The sequence below is a fragment of the Globicephala melas genome, chromosome 6, assembly GCF_963455315.2.
Source record: "Globicephala melas chromosome 6, mGloMel1.2, whole genome shotgun sequence".
NCBI classification, from domain to species: domain Eukaryota; kingdom Metazoa; phylum Chordata; class Mammalia; order Artiodactyla; family Delphinidae; genus Globicephala; species Globicephala melas.
The window spans coordinates 8,396,874-8,421,814 of record NC_083319.1 but is presented as its reverse complement, the minus strand read 5'-3'; the positions used below and the strand labels follow the sequence as shown (position 1 = coordinate 8,421,814).

The 24,941-nt window shown below is 56.6% G+C and overlaps 3 protein-coding genes across 9 annotated transcripts in view; 1 reads left to right on the top strand and 2 right to left on the bottom strand.

Annotated features, from left to right (window-relative positions):
* Positions 1-6: 6 nt before the first annotated feature.
* On the top strand, positions 7-14,974 carry TTC16 (tetratricopeptide repeat domain 16). Its single transcript, XM_060300394.1, has 18 exons — positions 7-419; positions 1,174-1,346; positions 1,674-1,764; positions 1,940-2,083; positions 3,296-3,396; positions 3,496-3,625; positions 5,803-6,017; positions 6,669-6,913; positions 7,295-7,436; positions 9,104-9,269; positions 9,786-9,928; positions 10,089-10,260; positions 11,698-11,779; positions 12,839-13,128; positions 13,207-13,502; positions 13,542-13,853; positions 13,932-14,142; positions 14,182-14,974. Exons 1-18 carry the CDS (start codon positions 402-404, stop codon positions 14,770-14,772), a joined length of 3,522 nt encoding a protein of 1,173 aa, XP_060156377.1. The 5' UTR covers positions 7-401; the 3' UTR covers positions 14,773-14,974.
* On the bottom strand, positions 14,796-19,315 carry TOR2A (torsin family 2 member A). 4 transcript variants are annotated; one of them, XM_030858597.2, is made up of 5 exons: positions 19,146-19,315; positions 18,277-18,542; positions 17,427-17,525; positions 15,975-16,102; positions 14,799-15,693 (listed from the first exon to the last, which is right to left on the bottom strand). In XM_030858597.2, the coding sequence occupies exons 1-5, from the start codon at positions 19,294-19,296 to the stop codon at positions 15,558-15,560; spliced, it is 780 nt and encodes a 259-aa protein (XP_030714457.1). In that variant the 5' UTR covers positions 19,297-19,315; the 3' UTR covers positions 14,799-15,557. The 4 variants fall into 4 exon arrangements, with proteins under 4 accessions (XP_030714459.1, XP_030714457.1, XP_030714456.1 ...); XM_030858596.3 differs by having other exon boundaries at positions 14,808-15,693; positions 17,350-17,525; XM_030858599.3 differs by lacking the exon at positions 15,975-16,102 and having other exon boundaries at positions 14,796-15,693; positions 17,350-17,525.
* Positions 19,316-20,923: 1,608 nt separating this feature from the next.
* SH2D3C (SH2 domain containing 3C) overlaps positions 20,924-24,941 on the bottom strand; it is a 31,767-nt gene continuing 27,749 nt past the window's right edge. For all 4 annotated transcript variants that reach the window (XM_030858584.2, XM_030858588.2, XM_030858589.2 and 1 more), the window contains 4 exons: positions 24,588-24,759; positions 23,660-23,771; positions 23,084-23,290; positions 20,924-21,541 (listed from right to left, as the gene is read on the bottom strand). In XM_030858584.2, the coding sequence (XP_030714444.1) occupies positions 21,366-21,541; positions 23,084-23,290; positions 23,660-23,771; positions 24,588-24,759 (667 nt within the window). In that variant the 3' untranslated portion in view covers positions 20,924-21,365. The remainder of the gene's footprint in view (positions 21,542-23,083; positions 23,291-23,659; positions 23,772-24,587; positions 24,760-24,941) is intronic.

The window sequence follows — 24,941 nt, the reverse complement described above, 5'->3', positions numbered from 1 at the left end:
CGGGGCCGGGCGCCCCCGCGAGTTGCCCGGGGCCGCGCCACCGAGTCCTAGGGGTTTGTCGTGGGGCTCGCGGAGTCCTTGTTTGACCTCCGGATTGGGAGGAGGGAGCCGTATTCTGGCCCCCGCTGTGGCCCTGCCTCGCTTTCGAAACCCGGCAAGTCTTTTCCCGCTGTAGACCTCGGCCTCCCTAGCTGATAAAAACTTGCTAACCTCCTTCCGGCTCTGTTTGAAATTGGATTCCAGGGAGTGGAGTCCTTGAATTCCGGGGGCGTGGCTAGAGGGGCGGAGCCTGTGGGCGTCCTGGAGATGATGCCTAGCAACGTCAGGGGCGGGTGCCGGGAGGCAAGTGAGGGCCGCGAGGGAGCCCGCCCAGGCCCGGAGGTCCTCCTGGAAGGGGCCTCATGACAGAGTCCAGAGAGGTGCGGGAGAAGGCTAAGGCAAAGGCAGAGGGTCGGGGGAGAAGAGACCACGTATGGGTTCACAAGAAAGGTTTTAAGTACGGGAGAGGCAAGATCAATTGTGTGATTCAATAAAGTCCCAGGCTGCTTGTGCAGAGAGCAGAGGTCTTAGGAGCTGTGGCTGGTGGGGAGGTCAGAGGGGTGGCCGGAGCTGGCATATAGCCAGAGATGGCATTGGCCGAGATGAGAGGATGAGAGAAGAGGAGGGATCTAAGAGATCTTTAGGAAGTGGGATAGACAGGATTTAAGGACTGATGGGATATAGATCTTTGGCTTGGGTGGTTGGCAGAGAAGGTGGACTCACCGCTGTGGGAAAACCTGGGGCAGAAGTCAGGTGAGGTGCTCAGTTTGGCCTGCTGAGTGTGAGGGTCCCACAGGATATGCAAGAAGCTGCTGGACCCCCAGGGCCTGTGGCTTGGGGCAGGGCCTGAGCTGCAGAGTTTTGGGTGTCAGTAGCTGGAGGTAGGAGCTGAGGGGGACCAGGAGGAGGGCAGAGGCCAGTGTGAGCGTGAGACCTTGACCATAGGTGACAGAGGCAGGACTGGAGAGAGGTTAGGGGAATAGGGGTGGGAGTGCCACCAGACCCCAGATCGTGCTTCTTACCGGGCCTCATTTCCACCCCTCCTCCATCCTGTAAAATACCTGAGGAGAGCGTGTAAGCGGAGTGGGGGCTGTCTCTGGAGGCCTGCTCCAGCTTGCTGTCTCTTGGTTCCAGAATGCTCTGGGGCTTGATCAGGCTCCCTCACAGCACATCCCAAAGCCATGGGTGATTCCAGTGCCAAAGGGGACCCTACAGCACATCTTCGGGACCAGCCAGGTGTTCCGGAACTTTGATGATATAAAACCAAAGGCTGCAGGGTTAACGGTGCCCCTCAAAGTCAGGGAGTAGTGAGTGATTACCTTGCCATGGGATCCCAGGTTCCTACCCTGCACGGCCACTGACATGCTCTGCAGCCTTGGGCCAGTTACTCTCCCTCCCTGAGCTTCAGCGAGCTCAACTGTATAATAGGGCTCTTCCACCTCAGCAGATAAAAGGCTGCTGGCCCGGATGAGCTCCAAGAATGTCAGCCTCCTTTCCCTGGGTCTCTGTCTACCCCTCTTGTCTCCCTACCCAAGTCCCCCTCCTCCCAACCCGTTCCTGAAGCCCCAGCTGTATGCCCTGGACTGGTCCCAAGTCAGGGCCAGCCCCTCCGCCTGTGCCCCCTGCCCCTGCAGCTACCATCGAGGCCATCAGTGCTTGGAGCAAGAAGACTGGGAGGTGGCCGTGCTGTTCTTCTCCCGTGGCCTCCACCTGGACTCCCAGCTGGTGAGGGGGACGGCCTGGGTGGGCACAGGCAGTTGCTGGCCCCACACTCACCCCTCGCTGTCACACCTGCCTGGCCTCTTCTCTCAGGGCCACCAAGTCCTTGTGGTAGCTGAGTGTCAAGCCTCAGGGCGGATTGTGGGGAGGGGAACGGCAGCCTGGGTCCCCTCTCCCACAGGTAGAATTCTATGCCTTGAGAGCCGAGGCCTACATCCAGCTCTGCGACTTTTCCTCGGCCGCCCAGAACCTTCGAAAGGCCTACTCCTCCCAGCCAGAGAACACGGACTTCCTGGAGCGGCTCACCTTGGTGCTTTACCTGAAGGTGCCTGGGGCTGCCCCAGGCCCACAAGGCCCCACCTCACACCCTGGCCTGCTGACTCTCCCTCCAGCTCTGGGGGGCTTTCCTTGTTCCTGAGACCAGCCCTGACTCCCTAGGGACCTTCGTGTCCCTGTGTCTGTGTCCCCATCTGCTGCCCCGCTAATGAGCTCTCCCGCCTGCCATGTTGGTTTACCACCAGGGCTGGGTACAGTTTTGCAGTTTTGTCCAGTAGAACTTTCTGCAGTAGTGACAATGATCACTGTCCGATCTGGTAGCCACTAGCCACGTGGAACTGTTGAGACATTGAAGTGTGGCGAGTGTGACTGAGGAACTAATTTTGACATTGTATTTAATTTGAATTGATTTGAAATTATATAGCCATGGGAAGCAGGTGGCTATTGTATGGGGCAGCACAGGCCTAGAGTCCACAGGCTCTAAGCACTAAAAAGGTAAGAGTGCCCCCCATTTGCAATGCAAAACAAAGATGATATTAAACCATAAAATCCCAACAAAGTCCTGGTTTTTTTTTCCATTTTGACAAATTTAATGCCTGTGTTTTTAATGTCAATAATTATTCAATTCTGAAAAAGAAACATTCTTAAAACCAGAATGTTGGGGTCCTGAGTCCAGTCCTCTTTCTGTGTGACTTTGGAAAGGTCACATCACCTCTCTGAGCCTCAGTTCTTTCATGTAAAAGGGGAATGTTAGCTGGTCCCAGTGAGATAAGTTCAGGTTTTTTGTTTTTCGGGTTGTTTTTTTTTTTTTTTGGCTGCATCTGGGCAGCTGGCGGGATCTTCGTTCCCCGACCCACATCCTCGGCAGTGAAAGTGCCGAGTCCTAACCACTGGACCACCAGGGAATTCCCTGAGTTCGAGTTCTTAATACAGGGCTTGGCACCTGGAGCCCTCGTGCAGGTGGGAGCCTGTTACTGTTAGATCTGCTGTTCCGGTCCACCTCCCAGATTTTCTCTATTTTTCCTTGTTCCTTTGTGTGTATTGCTGTCTCTCTGTCATCAACTGTATATTTCTGTCTCTTGCTGTCTCCCCAGCTCTGGATCTCTCTCCATCTGTGTCTCTATCTCTTAAAGTCTCTCCCAGATCTAAAGGGCTCTGTCCCTGTCCCTTGTCATTCCACCCCAATGCTGGCCATCCCTCAACTCGTGGGTGCTGCTAGGCCGGGGTCACAAGCAGAAGTGACTGCTCTCTGTGTCCTCAGGGCCAGTGCCTTTTCGAGCAATGCGCCTTTCTGGATGCCCTGAACGTCTTCTCTCAAGCCTCTGAGCTCCAGCCTGAGAAATTCTGCTTCCGTTATCGATGGTGAGCGCCCTGGCTGTCCTTGCTGGCCTTTGCCTCCCTGGCGTCCCCTACCTGTCCCTCTCACCCAGCAGACAGAGCACCTTTGCCCTCCGCCCTCAGCATGGCCTGTCTCCTGGCCCTCAAACGGCATCGTGAATGCCTCTCATTCGTCACCAAGGAGGTGGAGCATGGCACCGCCAATGCCGATGTCTACATCCTCCGGGCCAGGCTCTACAACTTCTTCCAGCAGGTAGAGCGGGGGGGCAGGGCAGGGGGGTGGACCTCCTCCTTGTCTGGACGCCGCGATGACAGGAGGCGGCTGGGCTGTCGGCCAGCCCCGAAGCTGTGGTGGGGGCCCTGTCCTCCCCAGGCAGAGGCCCCAACTGGCACTGGCCCAGTCGGGTAGTTGTTCCATCCTCACTCAGCCCTGGCTCTGTGCCAGGCCTACGCCAGCCCCCGGAAACCACAAGGTGAGAGGCCTTTGCCATCCCTGCCCTCACGGAACTCACAGCCCAGGGGAGATGTCCCCAAGCGGATAATTACACAAAGGATGACTTCCCAATTGTGTGAAGCACCATCAGGGGCACCCAGGCTTCCCTTAGATATGAGACTTGGGGTCACAAGGGAGGAGGGACTGCAGGGATGAGAGAGCGATGGGCAGGGTATTGTGAACCCAGAGGACTCTGACTTCTTCCTGGGGGGCAGAAGGAGCCTCAAAAGGCTGCTCCCTGGGGCAGTGGGCCTTAGAAAGAGCCTTCTGGCTGCCAGGGGGCATGTGGGCTGGGGGGAGGGGCAAGCCTGGAGGCCGGAAGCCTGGGTACCATCCATCTGGATAGGAGTGGGGCTCGAGGAGGATGGCCATGAGGGTGGCAAGGAGGGGGCAAGTTCACAGACCTTTGGAAGCAGGACCCGAGACTGACTTGGTGGCAGGGGGGCGCAGTGAACATGAGGGAAACGGAGGCATCCAGAACAATGCCTGGTGTTCCAGCCTGGCCTGGGTGCTTGGGGGTGGGGTGGGGGGAACCTCAGGATGGGGTAAATGGGATGGGCTGGATTGGGCGGAGTGTCCTGGGGGTGTTGCAACCATGAACCTCCCTATGCTGGGGGCTGGGTTTCTGTGTCCCACAGGTGAGTCAGTGGGAGAGTCTCCTTCAAAGGTAGGAGACTAGTAATTATTTTTATTTTTTTAAGATGCTCCTATTGCTCTTTTTATTTATATATATACATTTATTTATTTATTTTTGGCTGTGTTGGGTCTTTGTTGCTGCTCACAGGCTTTCTCTAGTTGCGGCGAGCAGGGGGCTACTCTTCCTTGCGGTGCGCGGGCTTCTCATTGTGGTGGCTCTCTCGTTGCGGAGCACGGTCTCTAGGCGGGCAGGCTTCAGTAGTTGCAGCACGTGGGCTTCAGTAGTTGTGGCTCGTGGGCTCTAGAGCTCAGGCTCAGGAGTTGTGGCGCATGGGCTTAGTTGCTCCACGGCATGTGGGATCTTCACAGACCAGGGCTCGAACCCGTGTCCCCTGCATTGGGAGACAGATTCTTAACCACTGCGCCACCAGGGAAGTCCCGAGACTAGTAACTATTGATAATTATTTCTGATGGTTGGGATTTCAGCTGCTCCCTGCGATGCCTAAGCACGTTCTAAGCACTTTACTCATGTTTATCTCTAAGGCTGGCAGTAACCCTTTGAGGTAGACAAAACCCATTGCCCTCTTTTCACAGATGAGGAAACAGGTCCAGATGGTCTGGGTAACTTGCCCAAGGTCACAGTGGTGCTCCCCTTGAACTCAAGTCCATCTATTCCAAAGCCCTGCCCCAGCCTCGGCCATCTTCCCCCTCCCGACTTCCACTCACACCTGGTGTCTACACTGCCTCACTCACCCTCCAACCAATTACCCTATAGGACATGGGGTGCTTGCTAAAACTGTTTGTTGACTGACTGACAGACCTGCTCACCCAAGAGAAGGTATTTGCCTAGGGATGTTTTCTGCTCATGCCCAGGCCTGAATCTGTTCTTTGTTAGAGTTGTCTTGGGCTTAAAGGTCAGGGGCATCGGGGAAGGTGTACAGGGGAGTATAGGGAGGACACAACAGTCACAGTCAGGAGACCACACCCTCCCCCCTCCTCAAGTGAGCCTTGCAGAAGTCCTGCAAGGAGGAGGCATCTGTAACCTCATTCTACAGCAGAAACCACTGAGGTGGACCTGGCTCACCTGAGGTCATATCTAGAAAGGGGCCAGTGGGGATGGAACCTCAGATGGGATTTTCCCACAAAGCAATGCAGAGCCACTGAAGATGGGTGGCATGGTGCTGGCCTGCCCAGAGAAAGGCCCCTACAGGCCTGGAGGTCTGCCTCCCCACACTGAACAGGGCAGGTTCAGCTTGGCCTGCACCCCGATGCCATCCCTGCCCCCCCCGCCCCCCCCACAGCCCAGCCTCTGCCATCGAGACCTGCACAGTGCCTTGCTACTGGATCCCAGGCACCCACAGGCCAAGGTGCTGCTCAAGGTGCTGGTGGGCCAGGCCCAAGAGGCACGCCAAGAAGCCGGCGTCCTAGCCGTGCAGGGCAAGCTGCACCATGCGCTGCAGTGTATCAACTGTGCCATCGAGAACAGCCCTCTGGACCCCAGCCTCTTCCTCTTCCGGTACTGAGTGGGGAGATGCTGGTCTTGGGTCCCAGGCCCTGCCTTGCCTCAGATGTGCTGTGTGATCTCAGGAGAGCCCTTGACCCTCCCCAGGCCTCAGTTTCCCCATCTAGCCTCTAACAATCTTTCCCTACTCCCCATCGGGGTCAAGGGATCATGGGAGGTGGTCTCTGCTACTGCCTCTGGAGGAGGGGCAGGCAGCAGCCTGTTAACCCTGGAATCCTGGATCCCCGGGCCTGCTGAGCAGTTTACACTGGCAGGCTCAGCCCAGCTCAGTGGACGAGGCTTGGGTTTGAATCTGGGCCACCCTACAAGGACCCACCACCTCATTCTGGGCCATTTCACTTCCTTGAGCCTGGGTTTTCTCATATAAACAGTGGAGGTAAAATGTCCTGTGTACAAAAAGGCCTTAGCATAGAGGCTGGCACTCACACAGCTCCCAAAAAGAAAGAGGGAAGCTATTTTTAAAGAAAAGTAAAATTACCAGTGACTAGCTGGCTATCTAAGTAGCAATCCAGGAGCCCCACGGGCCAAACTTAGTGCGCGCGGTGGGAGCCCCTCCCCCCAGGTCAGAGGACCCAGAGCCGCAGCCTCTCTCTGGGACACCCCTAGTCGGTGGCGCACTTTGGCCCTCATGTCCCTCCCTCGTAGGGGCATTATGCACCGACGGCTCCGGGAGTTTGACTCCGCCGTGGAGGACTTCCTGAAGGCGTTGGACATGATGACCGAGCACCAGGAGGACCTGGTGCAGCAGGCGCAGCGCCAACTGCTGTTGGCCTACGACGACTTGGCCGTGCACTGCTACCTGCAGGGCGCCTACCAGGAGAGCGTGCTGCTGCTCAGCAAGGCGCTCAAGGACGAGCAGCGGGAGAAAGGCCTCTACATCAACCGCGGGGGTGAGTGGGGGCCGGGCAGCCCGGTGTGAGCCCCTTGCCCCTGCAAAGCCTGGGCTGGGCGCTTGAGGGCCCTGAGGGAGGGAGGAGGGAAGGAGGGAAAGCGGATTCTCAGTGTCCCACAGACACACTTTGGGAAACGTTGCCTTAGATAATCTGGCTACAGCCCTTCAAAATGCTCGGGATCAGGCAGCTGGAAGAAGGTGGCCAGAGGCACGGAAAACCTCTGCAGGTGCCCGCGACCGCCCGCTGGTGTCATCACCGCGGGTGTCACCCCCCCGTTGCAGGCCCCACCCCCTGGGGGTGGAGCCAGCTGGGCTGGGGCTCCTGGGCCGTGGGTTTGCGGGGCTCACTCAGCCCCCGCCCCCGGCCCCCGGTCTCCAGATTGCTTCTTCCAACTGGGCAACCTGACCTTTGCTGAGGCGGACTACCAGCAGGCGCTGGCGCTGAGTCCGAAGGACGAGGGCGCCCACTTGCGCATGGACCTACTGCAGGAGAAGTTGGGCTTCTGCGAGCAGAGGAGAAGGTGCGCGCAGACTGTGGGTGGGGCGGGGGCTGTGGGCGGGGCGGACCAGGCCGCGGGAGGGGCCAGAAGAGTCTGGAGTGAAGCCGGTCGGCTGGGATCCTGGGGTCGAGATGCCTCTGCTCTCCCAGTTGTCTCCTAAATATCTATTTTATTTTTCAAGTTTTCTGTAAAAAGCTTTCATTTTTTATGTGAATATTGTTATGGTAATTGCGCTTTTTATTAAAAAAAACTTAAGTATTCAGTAACATGTAACTTAGAACATGAAAGTTCCTTCTAATATCTATGTCCCAACGCCTCCCTCTTCCCCTGTAAGTTTGGCAGAGTCCTCTAGATAGATTTCTATGCATATGTTAACAATTGTTATCATTTTACAAAAGTGAGATCATGCTAAGCTGATTTTTTTAAAAGTAAGTTTATTTATTTTTGGCTGCGTTGGGTCTTTGTTGCTAAACGCGGGCTTTCTCTAGTTGCGGCGAGTGGGGCTACTCTTTGTTGCGGTGCACCGGCTTCTCACTGCGGTGGCTTCTCTTGTTGTGGAGCACAGGCTCTAGGCGCGTGGGTTTCAGTAGTTGCGGCACGTGGGCTCAGTAGTTGTGGTGCATGGGCTTAGTTGCTCTGCAGCATGTGGGATCTTACCAGACCAGCGCTCGAACCTGTGTCCCCTGCCTTAGCAGGCGGATTCTTAACCACTGCGCCACCAGGGAAGTCCACTAAGCTGATTTTTGACTTGGTTTTTTACTTCCCATGGCAATTACATATAGGACGACCTCATTCTCTTTTATTGCTTGCAAAGTATTCCATTCTGTGGAGGTACCACAATTAATTTCTTTAGACGATAGTCTGCTGATGAGCATTTGGGCTGTTTTCAGTTTTTTATTATAAATAATACAGCAATGAGACCCAAGACATGTTTTCATGCGTTCATACTAGTAATTCTGTAGTTAGATTGCTGGAAGTTAAATTGTTGGGTTAAAAAGTGTGAAAATTTAACATTTTAAAAGATAATACCCAATTGTTCTCCAAAAACAATGAACCAATATAAACTTCCCCCAGTAAAGGAAAGTCTTGGTTTCCCCAAACCTCCCTAGCCCAGGGTATTAAGACTATTTTTCAACTTTGCTATTCGGGTAGGCAAAAAAAGGCTCTCTTGCAGTGGATTGACTTTGCATGTTTAAATTGTGAGCACAGGACAGCATCTTTCGTGTGTTTATTGGCCATTATGGCCTGCACAAATTGTTTGCCCATTTGCTCTTAAATTGTTCATTTAAAAAAAATTTGTTTTTGGTTATAAATGTTCTTTGTAGGCTGGAAAATTAGCTTATCATCTGCCTTCTATGGCAAAATATTATTCACTATTTACTGCTTTCTTTTGTGGTGTTTTTGCTACTCAATAATGGCATTTAACCATAGTCAAATTAATTTCTTCATTTTTAGCTGCTGGGTTTATGACATCTCAGAAAGGCCTTTCCTACTCCAGGATCATAAAAATGTCCACTTATGTTGGGATCTTACACTAATGTTTAAGTGTTGGGTCCATCAAGAGGGGCGTGGTGGCAGGGAGCAGAGACCAGCCTGATTTTCCCCAAACTCCCCACTGGCGTCCAGGAGCCTCCATATCCTCCAGGTGGCCCAGCTCAGAGCACCCTGTGGCCTGCTGTGTCCTGCAGGCAGTTCCAGAAGACAGAGAACCACTTCTCAATGGCCATCCAGCACAACCCCCAGAAGCCCCAGTACTACCTGTACCGCACCAGGAGCAGGCAGCTCACGCAGAACACTTCTGGGGCCCGCCAGGATGTTGCCACTGTCCTGCTCCTTGACCCCAAACAACCGAAGGTGTGTGCCTGCTGGGCCAGGAGGGTGGGCTCCAGAGTTAGTACCTCTGGCCACCTAAAGATACTCCCTGTCCCTAAAAGAAACCTGGTTTCGTAGCAGTAATAAGAGCTGCTAATGCTGGAGGATTTACGTGCCAGGCACTGTTCTAACCAGTGCAGCTTACATCACTCCATTTAACCCTCTTCAGCACCTACGGGACAGGTAACATTATCATCACCCCACAATTCATAGAGGGAAGAGGGTAAGGCTCAGAGAAGTCCGTTCCCTTGGCCCAGGTCATGGAGCTCGGAGGTCACACCCTTATCTGGCTGGCTCCAGAACCACGGGTCAGGCTCAGCACCAGCACTCCCTCACCGAACAGTTCCTTTCTCAAGATGTCCTGATGGTTCTGGGGCAAAAAGGTCCAGCCCTTTAAAAAACAACAATCTGTAAACCCTTCCTCTGCCAGGGCAGCACCACACCATCTGCCCCCTGTCCTGGCCCACACCTGACTCTGGTCACCCTCTTTCCTGACAGCTGCTGCCACTGATGGCCAACCTCTTCCCCGGCCTGTCAGTGGAGGAGCTGCTTAACAGCCAGGTGGCCCACCTGGCCAGGCTGCAGCTGGAGCGGGTGGTGGAGCACAGCCTGCAGGCCGGCACCCCTCAGGATATCGTGGGGTAAGTTTCTCCAGGAGGGCCCGCGGGCCCAGAGTTGGGGGACGGTTGGGGCTCAAGGCACCTCTGGCCCTAATCGCCTTCTCAGGCCGCTATCCAGTCCTGGGGATGGTGGGGTGAGTCAGGGAGGCCTACCCAGCGCTCTGGGGTCACGGCTTGTCAGGTGGCTCAAGGAGCGGGAACTAGAGCGCCAGAGGGCCCGGGCCCTGCAGCTTTCGTGGAAGCTGGAGCAGCCTTTGTTCGAGACGTCCAAAGAGCTGGAGGCCACTCACCAGTCCCTGCAGGCACAGCCAGAAGGCCCAGAGGAAGAAGCCAAGGCCCCCGGGGAGAAGGAGGTAAGTGGGCTGTACGCCGGGGCCGGAGGTCCTTGAGGTCCAAGGTGGAATGCACCCCAGGTCAGGGCTGAGGGATGCACGCCGGCTAGAGGCTGGCTTCTGGGCCTGGCTCTGCCAGCACTCAGATGTGTGACTTGGGCTGGGGACATCTCGCTGTGAGACAGAGAAGGTACCAGTAAGGGGTACACCTGAAAGAGGGTGCGTGAGGATGTAGGCCCCTCACAGAGAGAGGCTTCCCACACGTTGTCCACACTCACCTTCCTAAATTCCACTGTGTGCACTGCCCACTTGTACCAGAATTTTCTTAACTCTTAAATTCATTTCTAAAAACTTTTCACTGAATAGAACATATAGAAAAGTACATGACTCATAAGCGAACTGTCTGATGGATTTTCACAAACTGAACACCCCCATGGCACCATTCTCCAGATCAAGAAAGAACACATTCCCAGTTCCCCAGAAGCCCCTCATGCCCCCTTCCAGGACCCTCCCTCAGCCCCGCACACCCCACAAGGCTGTCCTGATTCCTAACGCCGCAGACGAGCATGCCTGTCCGCAACAGAGGACAAACGCGGCGCAGGCCCCTTTGCCTCTGGCTCCTTTCACCGAGCGTCCAAGTTTGTGAGATGCAGCCAAGTTGACTGCTCCTCCTCACGGCTGGAGGCAGTGCCGTCCTGCGAATATCCCGCCACTCATTTATCCACTCGACTGCTGATGGACAGCAAGTAAACTGTGTTCAAGGGAGACTTTAACCATCCAGGTACACGGAGTGCCAGCATCCCTTGCCGGAAACGGGAACGGCAAGCTCTACATTTTTCTAGCTCACATTAGGATACAAAACTACAGAACTTGGGTCTGTGTGTGCCCTGAAGTCATCGTGGGGTCCCTGCTGGGTGTTCCGCAGCCCCGTCCGCTCCCGCATCTCACTGCCGCACATTTCCCGCGGCCTGCAAGTGCGACTGGCAGCCGAGAGCCTGGCCGCAGAGTCCCCCTGACTTGGATTCCAGCCCTGCTTCTCTGCGTCTTAGCCGAGTGCCCAGGGCAGGCTGCTTAGGCGTTTCCTGGTCCGGAAAATGGTAATGGCAGGGGAGTTCCCGCCCAGATGTGCAGGGACATGAAACATGGAGAAGGTCCTCAGTTTCTCACTAGCCATTCCCTGGACACAGCACTTCACAGTTTACAGAAGCCTGTCCCACAGTTGAACTAATTTGCATCTTGCAGATAGGGAGATGAGGCCCAAGAGCCTCTTGACACTGCTTTTCTCATGTGGCCACACCTGTCTAACCTGGCCACGCCCCTTCCTGTCCAGTCAACCTCTCCATGTCCCCATCCAACCCTAACCTGCAACCCTCGAGGAGCTCTAAGCGGCTGGACTTACAGAGCTGCGGCCACTGTGACCGTGCAGCCTGTGATCATGCAGCCTGTCTCTTGCCCCAGAAGCTGGAGCCGGCCCCCAGCAAGGAGAGGTCCTTGACCGACGGCTACATCAGCCAGACCTCTTCAGGCTCCATCTTGGGCTGTAAGTCCCCCTGCTCCTGCCAGACCTGAGTGAGCCAACGCAGCAGGGAGGGCAAAGGTCAGGGGTCAGGGGCTCCCAGGCCTGGGTGTGAATTTGGGCTCTGCTGTCACAGCTGTGCGAGTGTGGAGTGGGAGGACTCATCCCAGCTTTGCGGGGGGGCACAGGGAGCCCTCAGGGATGCCCAGCACACAGCCTGGGAGGCCGGCTCTCACCGCGGGGCGCCTCACAGCTGCTGCCTGCTCCACCCTCATTCCCCGCTCAGGCCTGTCTCTCTTCTCTCTGCCCCCTTGGCCTCTCCCTGAAATAAGCCCACGAAGCCTGTGCATGTCCAGGGGGCTTTTACCCTCAATTCTGAAAGGTGCCAGTGTGGAGGGGACAAAAGTAAAAAACCCAAGAATGCTGCCCTGGGTCCCAGAGGCAGCCATGGGCAGTCCAGGGAGGGACGGGAGTAGCAGCGGCCAGCCCCCTTCCTGCCATTCAGCAAACGCGTTGAGCATCCTAGGGCCAGGCCTGTGCTGGACACTGGTTACAGGCATGAATGGCACAGTCGTTGCCCCAGGGAGCTCTTGGTCCTGAAGGGAAGAAGGCCCACAGGTAAACAGATAACCAGGACAGTGCAGCCATACCATGGAGGGGAGTCCCGAGGGCTCTGGGTGCACTTAGCTCCCTTTGGGGGGTCAGGAAGGGCTTCCAGGACCCAGGGGAAGAGGGGTAGCCAAGTGTGAACAGGGTAGAGCAGGGGGAACTGCTGCAGGCAGGGGGCCAGGGCCCTGCAGGCTGTTGGTTGTGGCTGGAACACACAGGGCAAGAGGCAGGCGGCAGAGTGGAGGCCAGCGCTGGGCGAGTGAGGTCCTTCGTATCTCCCCCTAATCTTTCGGCCCTGACCCGCCTGCAGGGCTCAGGGTGCCAGGAAGGCTGGGCTGCCGTGAGCTGGCGGGCCTTCCCCTTGGCCATGCAAGGGCTCTGGAACATAGGCAAGGGTGAGGCCTAGAAGTCTCCCTTTCTTGCCACTGTCTGGGGAAGGCGGCCTGACAGCTACGCTTGACATATCCTTTCCAGTCAGGACCACGTCCACCTCAGAAACGGAGACGTCCACTGTCTGCCAGGAATACGGGAGCACTTCGACCACTGTTGTAACATTCTCTGACTCCTCACCACTAAGGACACAGTCCTCAGACTCCAGGGACAAGAGGGAAGACCTAAGCCTGAGCCACAGCCCCAGAAAAACCAAGTCCACCCCAGGCCACAGCCAGAGGCCCAGCGAGCCTGAGACCATCCAGGTCCAGAGCCAGAGGCCCAGCAGGACCGAGGCCGCCCTGAGCCAGAGCCAGAGGCCCAGCAGGACCGAGGCCGACCAGATCCAGAGCCAGAGGCCCAGCGAGCCCGAGGCCGACCAGATCCAGAGCCGGAGGCCCAGTGAGCCCGAGGCCATCCAGGTCCAGAGCCAGAGGCCCAGCAGGACCGAGGCCGACCAGATCCAGAGCCAGAGGCCCAGCAGGACCGAGGCCGACCAGATCCAGAGCTGGAGGCCCAGCGAGCCCGAGGCCGACCAGGTCCAGAGCCAGAGGCCCAGTGAGCCCGAGGCCATCCAGGTCCAGAGCCAGAGGCCCAGCAGGACCGAGGCCATCTGGGTCCAGAGCCAGAGGCCCAGCAGGACCGAGGCCGACCAGATCCAGAGCCAGAGGCCCAGCAGGACCGAGGCCGACCAGATCCAGAGCCGGAGGCCCAGCAGGACGGAGGCCGCTCTGAGCCAGAGCCAGAGGCCCAGCAGGACCGAGGCCATCTGGGTCCAGAGCCAGAGGCCCAGCAGGACCGAGGCCGACCAGGTCCAGAGCCAGAGGCCCAGCAGGACGGAGGCCGACCAGATCCAGAGCCGGAGGCCCAGCAGGACCAAGGCCATCTGGGTCCAGAGCCAGAGGCCCAGCAGGACCGAGGCCGACCAGATCCAGAGCCGGAGGCCCAGCAGGACCGAGGCCGCCCTGAGCCACAGCCAGAGGCCCAGCAGGACCGAGGCCGCCCTGAGCCAGAGCCAGAGGCCCAGCAGGACCGAGGCCGACCAGATCCAGAGCCGGAGGCCCAGCAGGACCGAGGCCGCCCTGAGCCACAGCCAGAGGCCCAGCAGGACCGAGGCCGCCTGGAGCCAGAGCCGGAGGCCCAGCAGGACCGAGGCCGCCTGGAGCCAGAGCCGGAGGCCCAGCAGGACCGAGGCCGACCAGATCCAGAGCCAGAGGCCCAGCAGGACCGAGGCCGACCAGATCCAGAGCCGGAGGCCCAGCAGGACCGAGGCCACCTGGGTCCAGAGCCAGAGGCCCAGCAGGACCAAGGCCGCCCTGAGCCAGAGCCGGAGGCCCAGCAGGACCGAGGCCATCTGGGTCCAGAGCCAGGGGCCCAGCAGGACCGAGGCCATCTGGGTCCAGAGCCAGAGGCCCAGCAGGACCGAGGCCATCTGGGTCCAGAGCCAGAGGCCCAGCAGGACCGAGGCCATCTGGGTCCAGAGCCAGAGGCCCAGCAGGACCGAGGCCATCTGGGTCCAGAGCCAGAGGCCCAACAGGACCGAGGCCATCTGGGTCCAGAGCCAGAGGCCCAGCAGGACCGAGGCCGCCTGGAGCCCAAGGCGAAAGCTCGACAAGACTAAGGCCACCCAGGGCTCAAGGCAGAGGCTCAGAAAGGCCAAGGGTGCCCATGGCCAGAACTGGAGACCCAGAAAGGCTGGTGCCACCCAGGACTGGAGCTGGAGACTGATCCAAAGTCCCAGCAAGATCAAGACTTTCTATGACCCAAGTTGGAGCCCCTGCAACACCGAGGCCACTGAGGGCCAGGGCCAGAGCCAGAGGCCCAGCCAGTCCAAGGCTGCCCAGAGCTGGAGCCAGAGCACAAGTCCAGGTTCCGGCAGGACCAAGGTCACCTGGGGACTGAGCCCAAGTCTCAGCAACACGCAGACCACCCAGGGCCTGAGACAGAACCCCAGCCCCAGCAGTCAGGCTGCTGTCTGAAGGGGCCGCTCGGCCCCTTCACTTCTTGCTGGGCTGCGGGCGATTCTGCCCCTACCACTGCCCACTCAGCAAGGCAGCCTCCTCCAGAGCAATGAGAACCTCAGCCAGCATTCCTCTGGTCCCGTGGCTAAATTTATTCCTCTGGTCCCATGGCTAAATTTATTGTATTTGTTCTCTTCGTTTACAAAATTAAAAACTTGAAAAGCCCAGTCCAAGTGGCAACTTGAGTCCCTCTGTTCCCAGAGACAGAAGTCTCAGCCTGGCTTTACGATACTGGGACATAGGGTGTGGGGTGGAGGGTCGGGGTGTGGTGCCCGAGCCAGGGCCGAGAGTAACAGACCAGAGAAGGAAGGAGCAGCCACGAGCCACCATCCCTGAGTTAAAATTCACATTGTAAGAAGGCTCAGGCTGGAGCGTGAGGTCAAGGCTCATTGAAGTTCTGGGGCGACTAGCGGTTTCCCTGAGGAAGGAAGCAAAGGCCAAGATGCCCTCAGACCAGTGAAGAGGCCGGGGCCTGCCCTGCCCTTCTGTTTCATGGTAGCCAACAGCCCTCCTCATCTTCATATTGTGCTCTGGGTCCCAGGAGGCACAGGACAAGGGACCCTCTGGCAGAGGCCCCAGGGCTTTCCTTCACGGCCTGGCCAGATAGAGGAAGACAAGGATGCTGCCTGGAGAGTCAGAGGAAGAAGGCGATCCGGGATGCCACAGTCTTGCAGCCATTGGAGGAAAAGAGCTGCTCGTCCTCAGGGAAGAAGGTGGTGCTGTCCAGCACGGCCTGGACGACCTCATCCCTTGGCTCCAGGCCTAGCTGGGCCAGCTCGTTGAGCACACAGTGCTGCACGTGGTGCCTCTGGAGAGGTAGGAAGGGCACCAGGGCATCCAGGAGATGCTCTTCCATGATGCCGGAGCGCCAGAAGCCATCTGCAGGAAGGAGCGATGGGAAGAGGCTGTGCTTCACGGGGATCAGCTGGGCCCTGTCCACCCCCAAAGGAAGGAAGTGCAGGGACGGGGCTGGTCTTAAGCCTCCCAGCCACCTTCCAGGCACCAAAGCCTGGGCTGGGAAGTACCGGGTCAGTAGGCAGAGCATCAGACCTGGGAGAGCCTGGCCCACCCCAGGGAGCCCAGCCCATCCCTCCGTGTGATCTGGGTGTGAGACCTCAGCCTGGAAACCACCCTGGGGTGGGGTCCTTGGCCGAACTCACGGTTCGGGTTGTCCAGCACAGCCTGGGAGATAACCGGCTCCAGCTCCTGCACGCGGATCTCCTCGCGCTCCCGGCGGCTGCGCCATGCCTCCAACACCAGCTGGTTGATCTGCTCGCCGCCAGTGTTGCTAAAAACCACGGGGGACGCAGACAGTGAGGACAGGATGTAGCCCTTGCTTCCCACGTGCCACCTAACGCGACCTGAGCCTGGGGGCCCAGCTCAGTGCTGGCAGGAGCCAAACCCACTCAAAACACCCCGGGAACCACTTCCCCTCTCCGGAGCTTGTGCCCTTAACCATGACCCCTGGAAGTTCGCCTATATGTGTCATACACTTTACAGTTTATAGAACACTTTTAGGTCCCTTACCGACTTTCCCTCACCCAGCCTCTAGGAGAACAGTGGGGCATTAAGATTGGCCGTGTTGGGGCTTCCCTGGTGGCGCAGTGGTTGAGAGTCTGCCTGCCGATGCAGGGGACATGGGTTCGTGCCCCGGTCCGGGAAGATCCCACATGCCGCTGAGTGGCTGGGCCCGTGAGCCATGGCTGCTGAGCCTGTGCTCCGCAATGGGAGAGGCCACAACAGTGAGAGGCCCGTATACCGCAAAAAAAAAAAAAAGAAAAAGAAAAGATTGGCCCAGTTGTTCAGAAGAGGAGGTGGGAGCTCAGAGAGGTGAAGTGTTTTGCCTGAGGAAACAAAGCTAGGACTCTTAGAGGTGGGATTGAAACTCTAGTCCTGTTTTTCCCAGGCCTGTGTCCCCTTGGCCACAAAAGAGGGAAAACTCTTAACCCAGCAGGGTTCCACAAAGAAATGAGGATTAAGAGACTGAGCCCGGGGAACAGTGGGCAGTGGTTAAGAACCTGCCTGCCAATGCAGGGGACACGGGTTCAAGCCCTGGTACAGGAAGATGCCACATGCCGTGGAGCAGCTAAGCCCGTGCGCCACAACTACTGAGTCTGCACTCTAGAGCCTGTGAGCTGCAACTACTGAGCCCGCGCCTAGAGCCCGTGCTCCGCAATAAGAGAAGCCACCACAATGAGAAGCCCCGCGCACTGCAACAAAGAGTAGCCCCCGCTCGCCACAGAGAAAGCCCGCGCACAGCAACGAAGACCTAACGCAGCCATAAATAAATAAATAAATAAATTCATTTATTTAAAAAAGAGAGAGAGAGACTGAGCCCAGAATGGGCTTTGAGAATGTCAAAGGGAAGTCAACCACCTTGAATGACAGTGTCACCAGTGAGGGTGTGGGGGACTCTGGGAAAGCCCAGTGGGCCTGGGGGAACAGTATTCTGTTATGGGACCACAGGCCAAGACTGGAGAGCTGAGACCTCTGACGAGTGTCCCTGCACCCTGCCCGCTGCAAAGCCGGCCCCACCTGATGAAGATGAAGATGGCTTTGCGATAGTTGGTCCCATAGACAACCCAGGAGGACCCCAGGAAAGGTCTCAGGACCTCTATCAGGCCTGGGGCCAGCTTGTCCATCTCATCGAAGAGGAAGAGAGAGCGGCTGCAGGCAGTGAGGTTTCCCTGGACCCAGCTCTTCAGATCCTTCTGTGGGAGAAAGGCAAGAGTATGAGGGTGTCTGGAGATGCTCCCCCAATCCCAGATTTCTTCCCAAAGCAAGAATTAATCTCCTCCCCAGGAAGATATGGTCTCCCAGAGAGTACCAATCCCTGAATGGGACTGATGGTGAAACTGTGGCCCAGAGAGGGGCAGAGATTTGTCCAAGCTCACACAGCAAGTCAGCAAGAGGACAGGGACTCAGACCCAGGCCTCTCACTTGCCTTTTCAGGGCTCCTTCCCCGACACCTACTGTTTTCTAAAAAAAGGGGAAGGCTCCTTCCTGCTCCCTGAACATTCCCAACAGAGTTGACAACTGAAACAGATTAGCCTGGAAAGTACCTTGCAATCAACAACAGTAGTAAGAGCTAATTGGATTTCCTGATTGCTTACTCTGAGCCTCGAATTGGGGCTAAGGGCTTTACAGACAGAAGATAATGCAGACTGTCTGGCAAAGGTAAGTGCTCAATAAATAACACCTGCAATTCTATAAGCCTACGTCCCTCACAACAACCCTGGCAGGTCGGTGCCACTACTGGCCCCCAGGAATTAAATCAAGAACTCCCTGCCGGGTGGTACCACCCCAAGCTTTGTTCAGGGTGGGTCCTGAGGGGTGAAGCTTCAACTGGCTGTGTGGCCTGGAGCAAGTGATTCCCCTCTCTGGGCTGAGGACTCACTCCTTCCCTAGGGTCCAGCACTCGACAGTGCAGGCGGATGGTGGTCCAGGACAAAACCAGCCTACCTTGTAGCGCTCCAGGTGGCTGGGGTGGGGGAAGTGGATGACCGGGGAAAAGTGGTGCACGTGGGGGCTGCGGAGGCCACCCCGGAAGAGGTAGTGTGCCAGCAGGGAGGTGACATAGGACTTGCCGGTGCCAGTCCAGCCATGCAGAGAGAGGACCAGTGGCTTGGTGGGGGCTGGATCCTGCACGAAGGCCTTCAGTGCCTTCACCACCAGCGCCCTGGCCAAATGCTGGCCCGCCAGGTGCTGTGCCAGGTCACACTCCAGACCTAGGGCCACAAGGACAGTGTCAGAGCTGAGGACACACACCCGCCACGGAAGAGCTCCAGGAAGGAAGTCATGTCTGGAACCTGGTCTGGGGATCCGCGTTCTGGGACGTTTTCACAGGCTGTCTGCGGAAAGGAGTGCGGCCCTTGGGGTCTCGGCCGCAAGAGTCACCCTCAGGCCTGACTCAGCTCAGCAGCGCCCCCACCAGATGGCCCTCTGGATTGCGCTCAGCCCTAAGTGGGCGCGAGCTGTCAAGAGGGTCTGCCCAAGACTCCCGCCCATCTCCAAGGCAGGCTTCTTCCTTGACGGCCAGTCCAGTGCGAGGTCTAAACTTCCCCCCAAGGCCCTGCTGTCAAAGGCCTCTCTCCACCCTGGCAGGGCTCTGCCTGGACCCCAAACAGGCATCCCCAAACCCTCGCCCCAAGCCCTGTGCCCCAGGCTCTCAGGGTCCCTCAACGCCGGGCCCACTTCTGGCCCTGGCCGTCCGGAAGTCTGGGGGTCCCACCCTCGGTTCTACTCTCCAGGTCCGGCGCCGGCGCACCCCCGGGGTCCGAGGGCTCCCCGGTCCGCCGGCCGCTCCGGTCCGGGCGCCCGCGGCTGCTCACCCTGGAAGTCGGGCCGGAAGTCACATTCGCAGAAGGCGCCGAAGTTGCAGCGCAGCGAAGTCAGGTCCCAGGCGGCGGCCGCGGCCGAAACCAGCCCGAGCAGCCCGAGGAGCGAGCCCCCGGGCCGGCAGCCGCGCCTCACAGCCGCCATCCGGGTGAGACCGGAGCTGGGTCTGTGGCCGCCCACCTCCTCTCCCGAGAACTACAACTCCCGAAATGCATCGCTCCGAGGCAGCCATCGCCTGTGGCCTACAACTCCCGGCTCCCTTCTCTCCCCTCTCAAAGGCCCTCCTGGTCTTCCCTCTGCAGGCCCGGAAGGTGGCCTCCAGGGGGAGCCCGCGAACCGTCCAATCCAGGACTGCGGGCTGAGTTTCCATGGCCACGGTAACTAGGGGACCATCACAGTAGCTCCGAAAGAATAATAAATGAAGGATTATGACCACAAAGGGTGACATAATAATAGTAGCAAAAACTTGTGCGGCACCTTACACCTTGCAAAACACCTTTTCTGTGCTCTTTTTTTTCCTTTTATATGATTAAAGAGCGCTAATAGCTTTTGGTGAGCACCTACTATGTACCGTTAACGTTAGGTGCCTTATATATCTTATGATAACAGTACCTGTCATATAGAGGAATGGTGATATTTCAGTGAGGTACAGGCACGTGAAGTGTTTTGGCTCACAAAGTAATCAATAAATGATCACTGAAAATACATTATGGGACTTCCCTGGTGGTCCAGTGGTTAAGACTCCGTGCTTCCACTGCAGGGGGCGCGGGTTAGATCCCTGGTCAGAGAACTAGGATCCCGCATGCCGCATGGCGCGGCCAAAAAAAATCCATTATGTATGAAACATGGCAGTCCCTTACCTAGCAGCTACTATGCATTAAGTGCTTTAACAGCAACCCAAAGGGATCAGTTCTGTTACTGTCCCCATTTTATTGAGGAGGAACTTAGGGCCCAACAGGGCCCCCTTATCCAACACCACCAGCTAGTGAACTGGGCCCAAGTCTGGCTGCTGCCAAAGATCTAATGCACTGTGTCATCCATCCTCTGTTGGTCAAAGGATTCATAAGGTAAAGGACCCCAGTAGTTTCAAATTCAGTGAACAGGGTCCCCAGGCCTCCAGCCTGGCCTGGAATCATGCTGATCCACATTGCCTACCTCCCCTACCCATGAAAACAAGACAACTGCTTTCATGGCCCTCCTCAAAGATTTCCTGCGTCACCCACCTGACACACACACACACACACACACACACACACACACACGAAGACTTCTGGGGCCACGTTTCAAAACTTGAAAAGAAATTAGTAGTTCCCACTGTTGAGAAAAGGAAAGAACTCCAGGCGAGGACACCCAGGTTCCAGGCTTCCTCATTCTGCTGCTGTGACCCAGGGCAAGTCCCTTCTCCCTCCAGTTCTGTTTTCCTGAGGGGAGCTGGAATCTTAGATTTCATAAAGCCCTTCCACCCAAACATCTAGGATCCTGGGTTGAACATTTGCGGGATGCTTTGCTGTGGCTCCTGAGGCAGGGAGTGGGGAAGGAGCAGGGCAGGTCAGTATTTCTCCTACTGGTTGGAATTAGCTGTTGATCTCCCTTCTGGTCTGTGAGCTCCCCCAGGACAGGGACTGGGTTTTAAGACCTGGCTGTAACTCTGGATCCTGGTACAATCTGGAATGTTTCAAGTGCTGAATAAGTATTTGTTGAATGAATTTTTCCACCTTTCACCTGAGAAAAGACACTTCCTTCTACCCCAAAGCCCCCTGAGAGACAGAAGAAAGAGTCATAAAAGTTTATTATATGAAAGAAAGAACACGGCTTCTGTACATCTATTTACAGAACAGACAGATGTATTTACAGCCAGAGGGAGGCATTGGTGTCAGTGAGGGGGCGGGGGCAGGTGCCTGGAGAAGAGTGAGGAGGTGTGAGAAGCCTCCCGTGGCTCAAATACAGGGCACCTCAGCAGGAAGGGGAGAAGCAGAAGCTGGAGGGAGAAACAGGGGTTCCAGTTCTTCCTGAAGGAAAACTTGGTGAGTGAGTAGCAGGTGGGATGGAGCCCAGAGTCCACGTAGGACCCTGGAGGTGCAAGGGAGATCCTGGAGTTGAACCCAGAACGTTCTCGGGCTGATCACAGTGTCCCTGGGGTGCTCTGGGAAAAGGTCTGTGCCCTTCTGTCCCTGTTGCTGCCCGCAGCTGCAGAGGGGAAGGGTCCATGGGGGTCACAGCTCGCTAGAGCGGACGGCAGGCTCCAGTTTGTGGGACAGGGCAGTGAGGACCTTGTCGAACTTCTCATAGCGCCGGGCCTGGCTGCTGCTGGCGCCCTGGCTGCCCCAGAGAAGGCGCATCTGGAACTCGGTGCTGAACACCTCGAGGAGCTCTGGCCGGGCCTGGAACCCTGCAGGGTGGGGCACAGGGGTCAGGGAACCACCATCCAGCTGCGGAGGCTGGGACTCCTGCTCGGAGCCACCACATGCCTCAGGGCCTCATTCCAAGGGACCTCCCCCCACCTCCACCAGGGATCCCACAAGGTTTGCTGATGAACATGACCAAGCAGTTTAGCACCCAGTCTTTGTCCTACTATTTGCAACATCTAATTTAAAAATGACTAGAAGATAAAATATTAAAATTAATTTGGGGGCTTCCCTGGTGGCGCAGTGGTTGAGAGTCCACCTGCCGATGCAAGGGACACGGGTTCGTGCTCCAGTCTGGGAAGATCCCACATGCCGCGGAGCGGCTGGGCCCGTGAGCCATGGCCGCTGAGCCTGCGCATCCGGAGCCTGTGCTCCGCAACGGGAGAGGCCACAACAGTGAGAGGCCCATGTACCAAAAAAAAAAAAAAAATTAATTTGGGGGGGAGATTTTTCTTTTCTCTTTTGTATTTTTCTGTAAATTCCAAAATTTTTCCTAAGAAATGTGTATATATTTTGTAAATAAATGTAAAAAAGTAGTTTCTTTTTTGTCCTTTCTGAAGAAGAAAGGCAGGAAAGACACATGCCAGATGCTCACGGCATTTACCTCCAGGTAATTGTTGGTGATTTGTTTTATCTTGGTTTTGCTCAGCTGTTATTTCCAATTGGTCTACAGAGAACTTTTGTGACTTAAATACTGCCTAGAAAAGTAAAAGATGGATTATCTGAAGACGCTATCTCTCTTCTCCCTCCACAAGGAGGAGTTCTACTTTCTTTAAAATTAATTTATTTTATTTTATTTATTTTTGGCTGTGTTGGGTCTTTGTTGCTGTGCGCGGGCTTTCTCTAGCTGCGGTGAGCGGCGGCTACTCTTTGTTGTGGTGTGTGGGCTTCTCATTGCGGTGGCTTCTCTTGTTGTGGAGCACGGGCTCTAGGTGTGCGGGTTTCAGTAGCTGTGGCTCGTGGGCTCTAGAGCGCAGGCTCAGTAGTTGTAGCTCGCGGGTTTAGTTGCTCCGTGGCCTGTGGGATCTTCCTGGACCAGGGCTCGAACCTGTGTCCCCTGCATTGGCAGGTGGATTCTTAACTACTGCGCCACCAGGGAAGCCCAGGAGTTCTACTTTTTGACTAGACTGTGAGCTCCTTGAAGGCAGGGCAGGTCTGCCTCAGCCCCAGGGCCCCAGGCCGAGTGCTTTGTAAACAACCTTGTAAAGTAGGCCTGTTAGGATGCCCACTTCACAGATGAGAAAGCTGAGGCTCAGAGAAGCTAAGATACACAGCTATGGTGCTCTTTGAATCATCTCTTTGTCCCCCGCACCCAACCTGGTGCCTGCCACTAACAACTGCTTGTCAGACTGCTGAATAAGTGAAGAAAAGGGGTGAGAAAAAGAAGTCAGGGAAACATGCAGGAAAGAGGGATGGAGAAATGTGAAGGGGTGTTTGGAGGAGAGGGGAAAGCAAGTCATGTGGAGGGAGGCCCAGGCTGGCAGGATCAGTGGCGGGATCGCCCGCAGCTGCGACCCATGACTCACCCTGCAGCTTGACCTCGGCATTGGTGTGATACAGGCCGCCGTGGTGTGCCACGGTGCGGGCAGCCTCCAGGTGGGCCAGCACCACCTCCACGCCGTGCTCTGTGCTGCCCCAGGGCTCGGGGCCCTCGGCCGGGGCGGAGTCACACTCCAGCAGAGTGATGAGTGGCAGCACATGAGGAAATGTGGTGCTGCTCAGCGGCGGGCCTTCTGCAGGGAGGGACACACGGTGCTCAGAGGCCTCCGAGGGCCCAGCCATCCACCAGGGTCCCAGAGACCGAGGATGTTTTAGGGGAAAGGGCCTGCCTGAGGTCCCAGAGAGAGCCCCCAGGGATTCTGACTCCTGAGACAAACCCTTCGGATTCCTCCAGCTGAACCCACTGCAGCCTTGGCCGAGCTCAGGGGCTGAGGCTGGACCTGGACGTGGCATACACGGTTGCCAGATGCAGAAAGTGAGTGGGGGGACAGCCTGCACAAAGCTCAGTCAAGCCCTCATCATCCTCCCCACGGGGAGAGTCTTTGCTGGCCCAGAGAGGGCTGGAACCTGTCCAAGGTCACGTAGCCAGGTGGGAGAGGTACCTTTGCCTTCATTGAGGCTCTTGAGAAATGGCTTGAGCTTCTTCTCGTAGAGGATGGCTCCCTCTGTGTGTCGCTGCCGCAGAGTCACCCATGTCTGCTCCAGCCGGGCAATCTGGGGAGACCAGACTGTGAGCGACCGGCCAGGGAAGGGGCCTGCTGGGGCCACAGGCAACTCTGCCCAGCGGACACCCAAATATGGGATAATAATTATTAGTATAGTCACCATTCATGAATCTGGGACAGTGCTGACTGCTTTTCACACGTTTCCCATGAAGCTCTCCCAACAACCCATTTTACAGATGAGGGAACTAAGGCTCAGAGAGGCGAATGACTTGCCCAAGGCCATTCCAAAAATAAGTGGCAGAGCTGGGAGTTGAGCCACTGCTCTGGGATCCTGCTGTCACTGTTGACGAGGCAAAGGAGAGGAAGTGTAGTGTGGATGAGGTCCGGGCTGTGAAATTAGACAGACCTAGTTTGAATCCCAACTATTTCGGCCTCTGAATGTGACTTTAGGCAAGTACTGCTCTGCCTCAGTTTCTCCGTAAGTGAAATGAGAACAGTAAAGGCACTCCCTTCATGAGACTTTTTTTTGAGGAATTGGTGCTTCTGAAGTACTCGATGTAGCGCCCAGCATACAGTCAGTGCTTGCTAAATGAGTGCCGTTTTATATTTATTCTTTAAACTCATATAATGCTCCTCATTCATTTTACAGGTAGGGAAACTGAGAGCAGGGAAAAGGGAAGACTTTGTCTGGGAGCAGGTCAGCACTTAAAGGACTCAGTGCTCCCAGTTACCCTGTCACCAATGCTGCCTAGAAGGTCACAAAGTTCTTCCTGATTCAATATACAGCTATCCCAAAGGAACACATCCTAGGGCTCCTCCGGACAGAGACTAGCTTATGCCCAGCTCTGTGTGGGCCCCTCAGTACCTGGGCCATATCTAGGGCGCCCATGACTGCAGCGAAGCTGAACATGTTTCCCATGGTCCCCCGAAGCTCGGCCGCCAGCTGGATGGTCTTGTGCAGAAGAGCTGCCCGCTCCTCAGCGGAGCCCGCGCAGCCCAGAATGTCCACGGCCAGCATGATGGACATGGTGTGGAACCTGTCGGAGCAGCCAGGTCAGAGGGGCGGGGCCAGGGACCTAGGGTTGGGGGTCCTTGTGGTTGAGAGCTGAGGGGCGGAGGGCAGAGCCAAAAGCGAGAGATTGTAAAGGGTCAATGAGATTAGGGGGCGCGGCCAGAGTGAGGAAAAGCAAAGTTAAGGGCTTCTGATTGGTCAGTATAA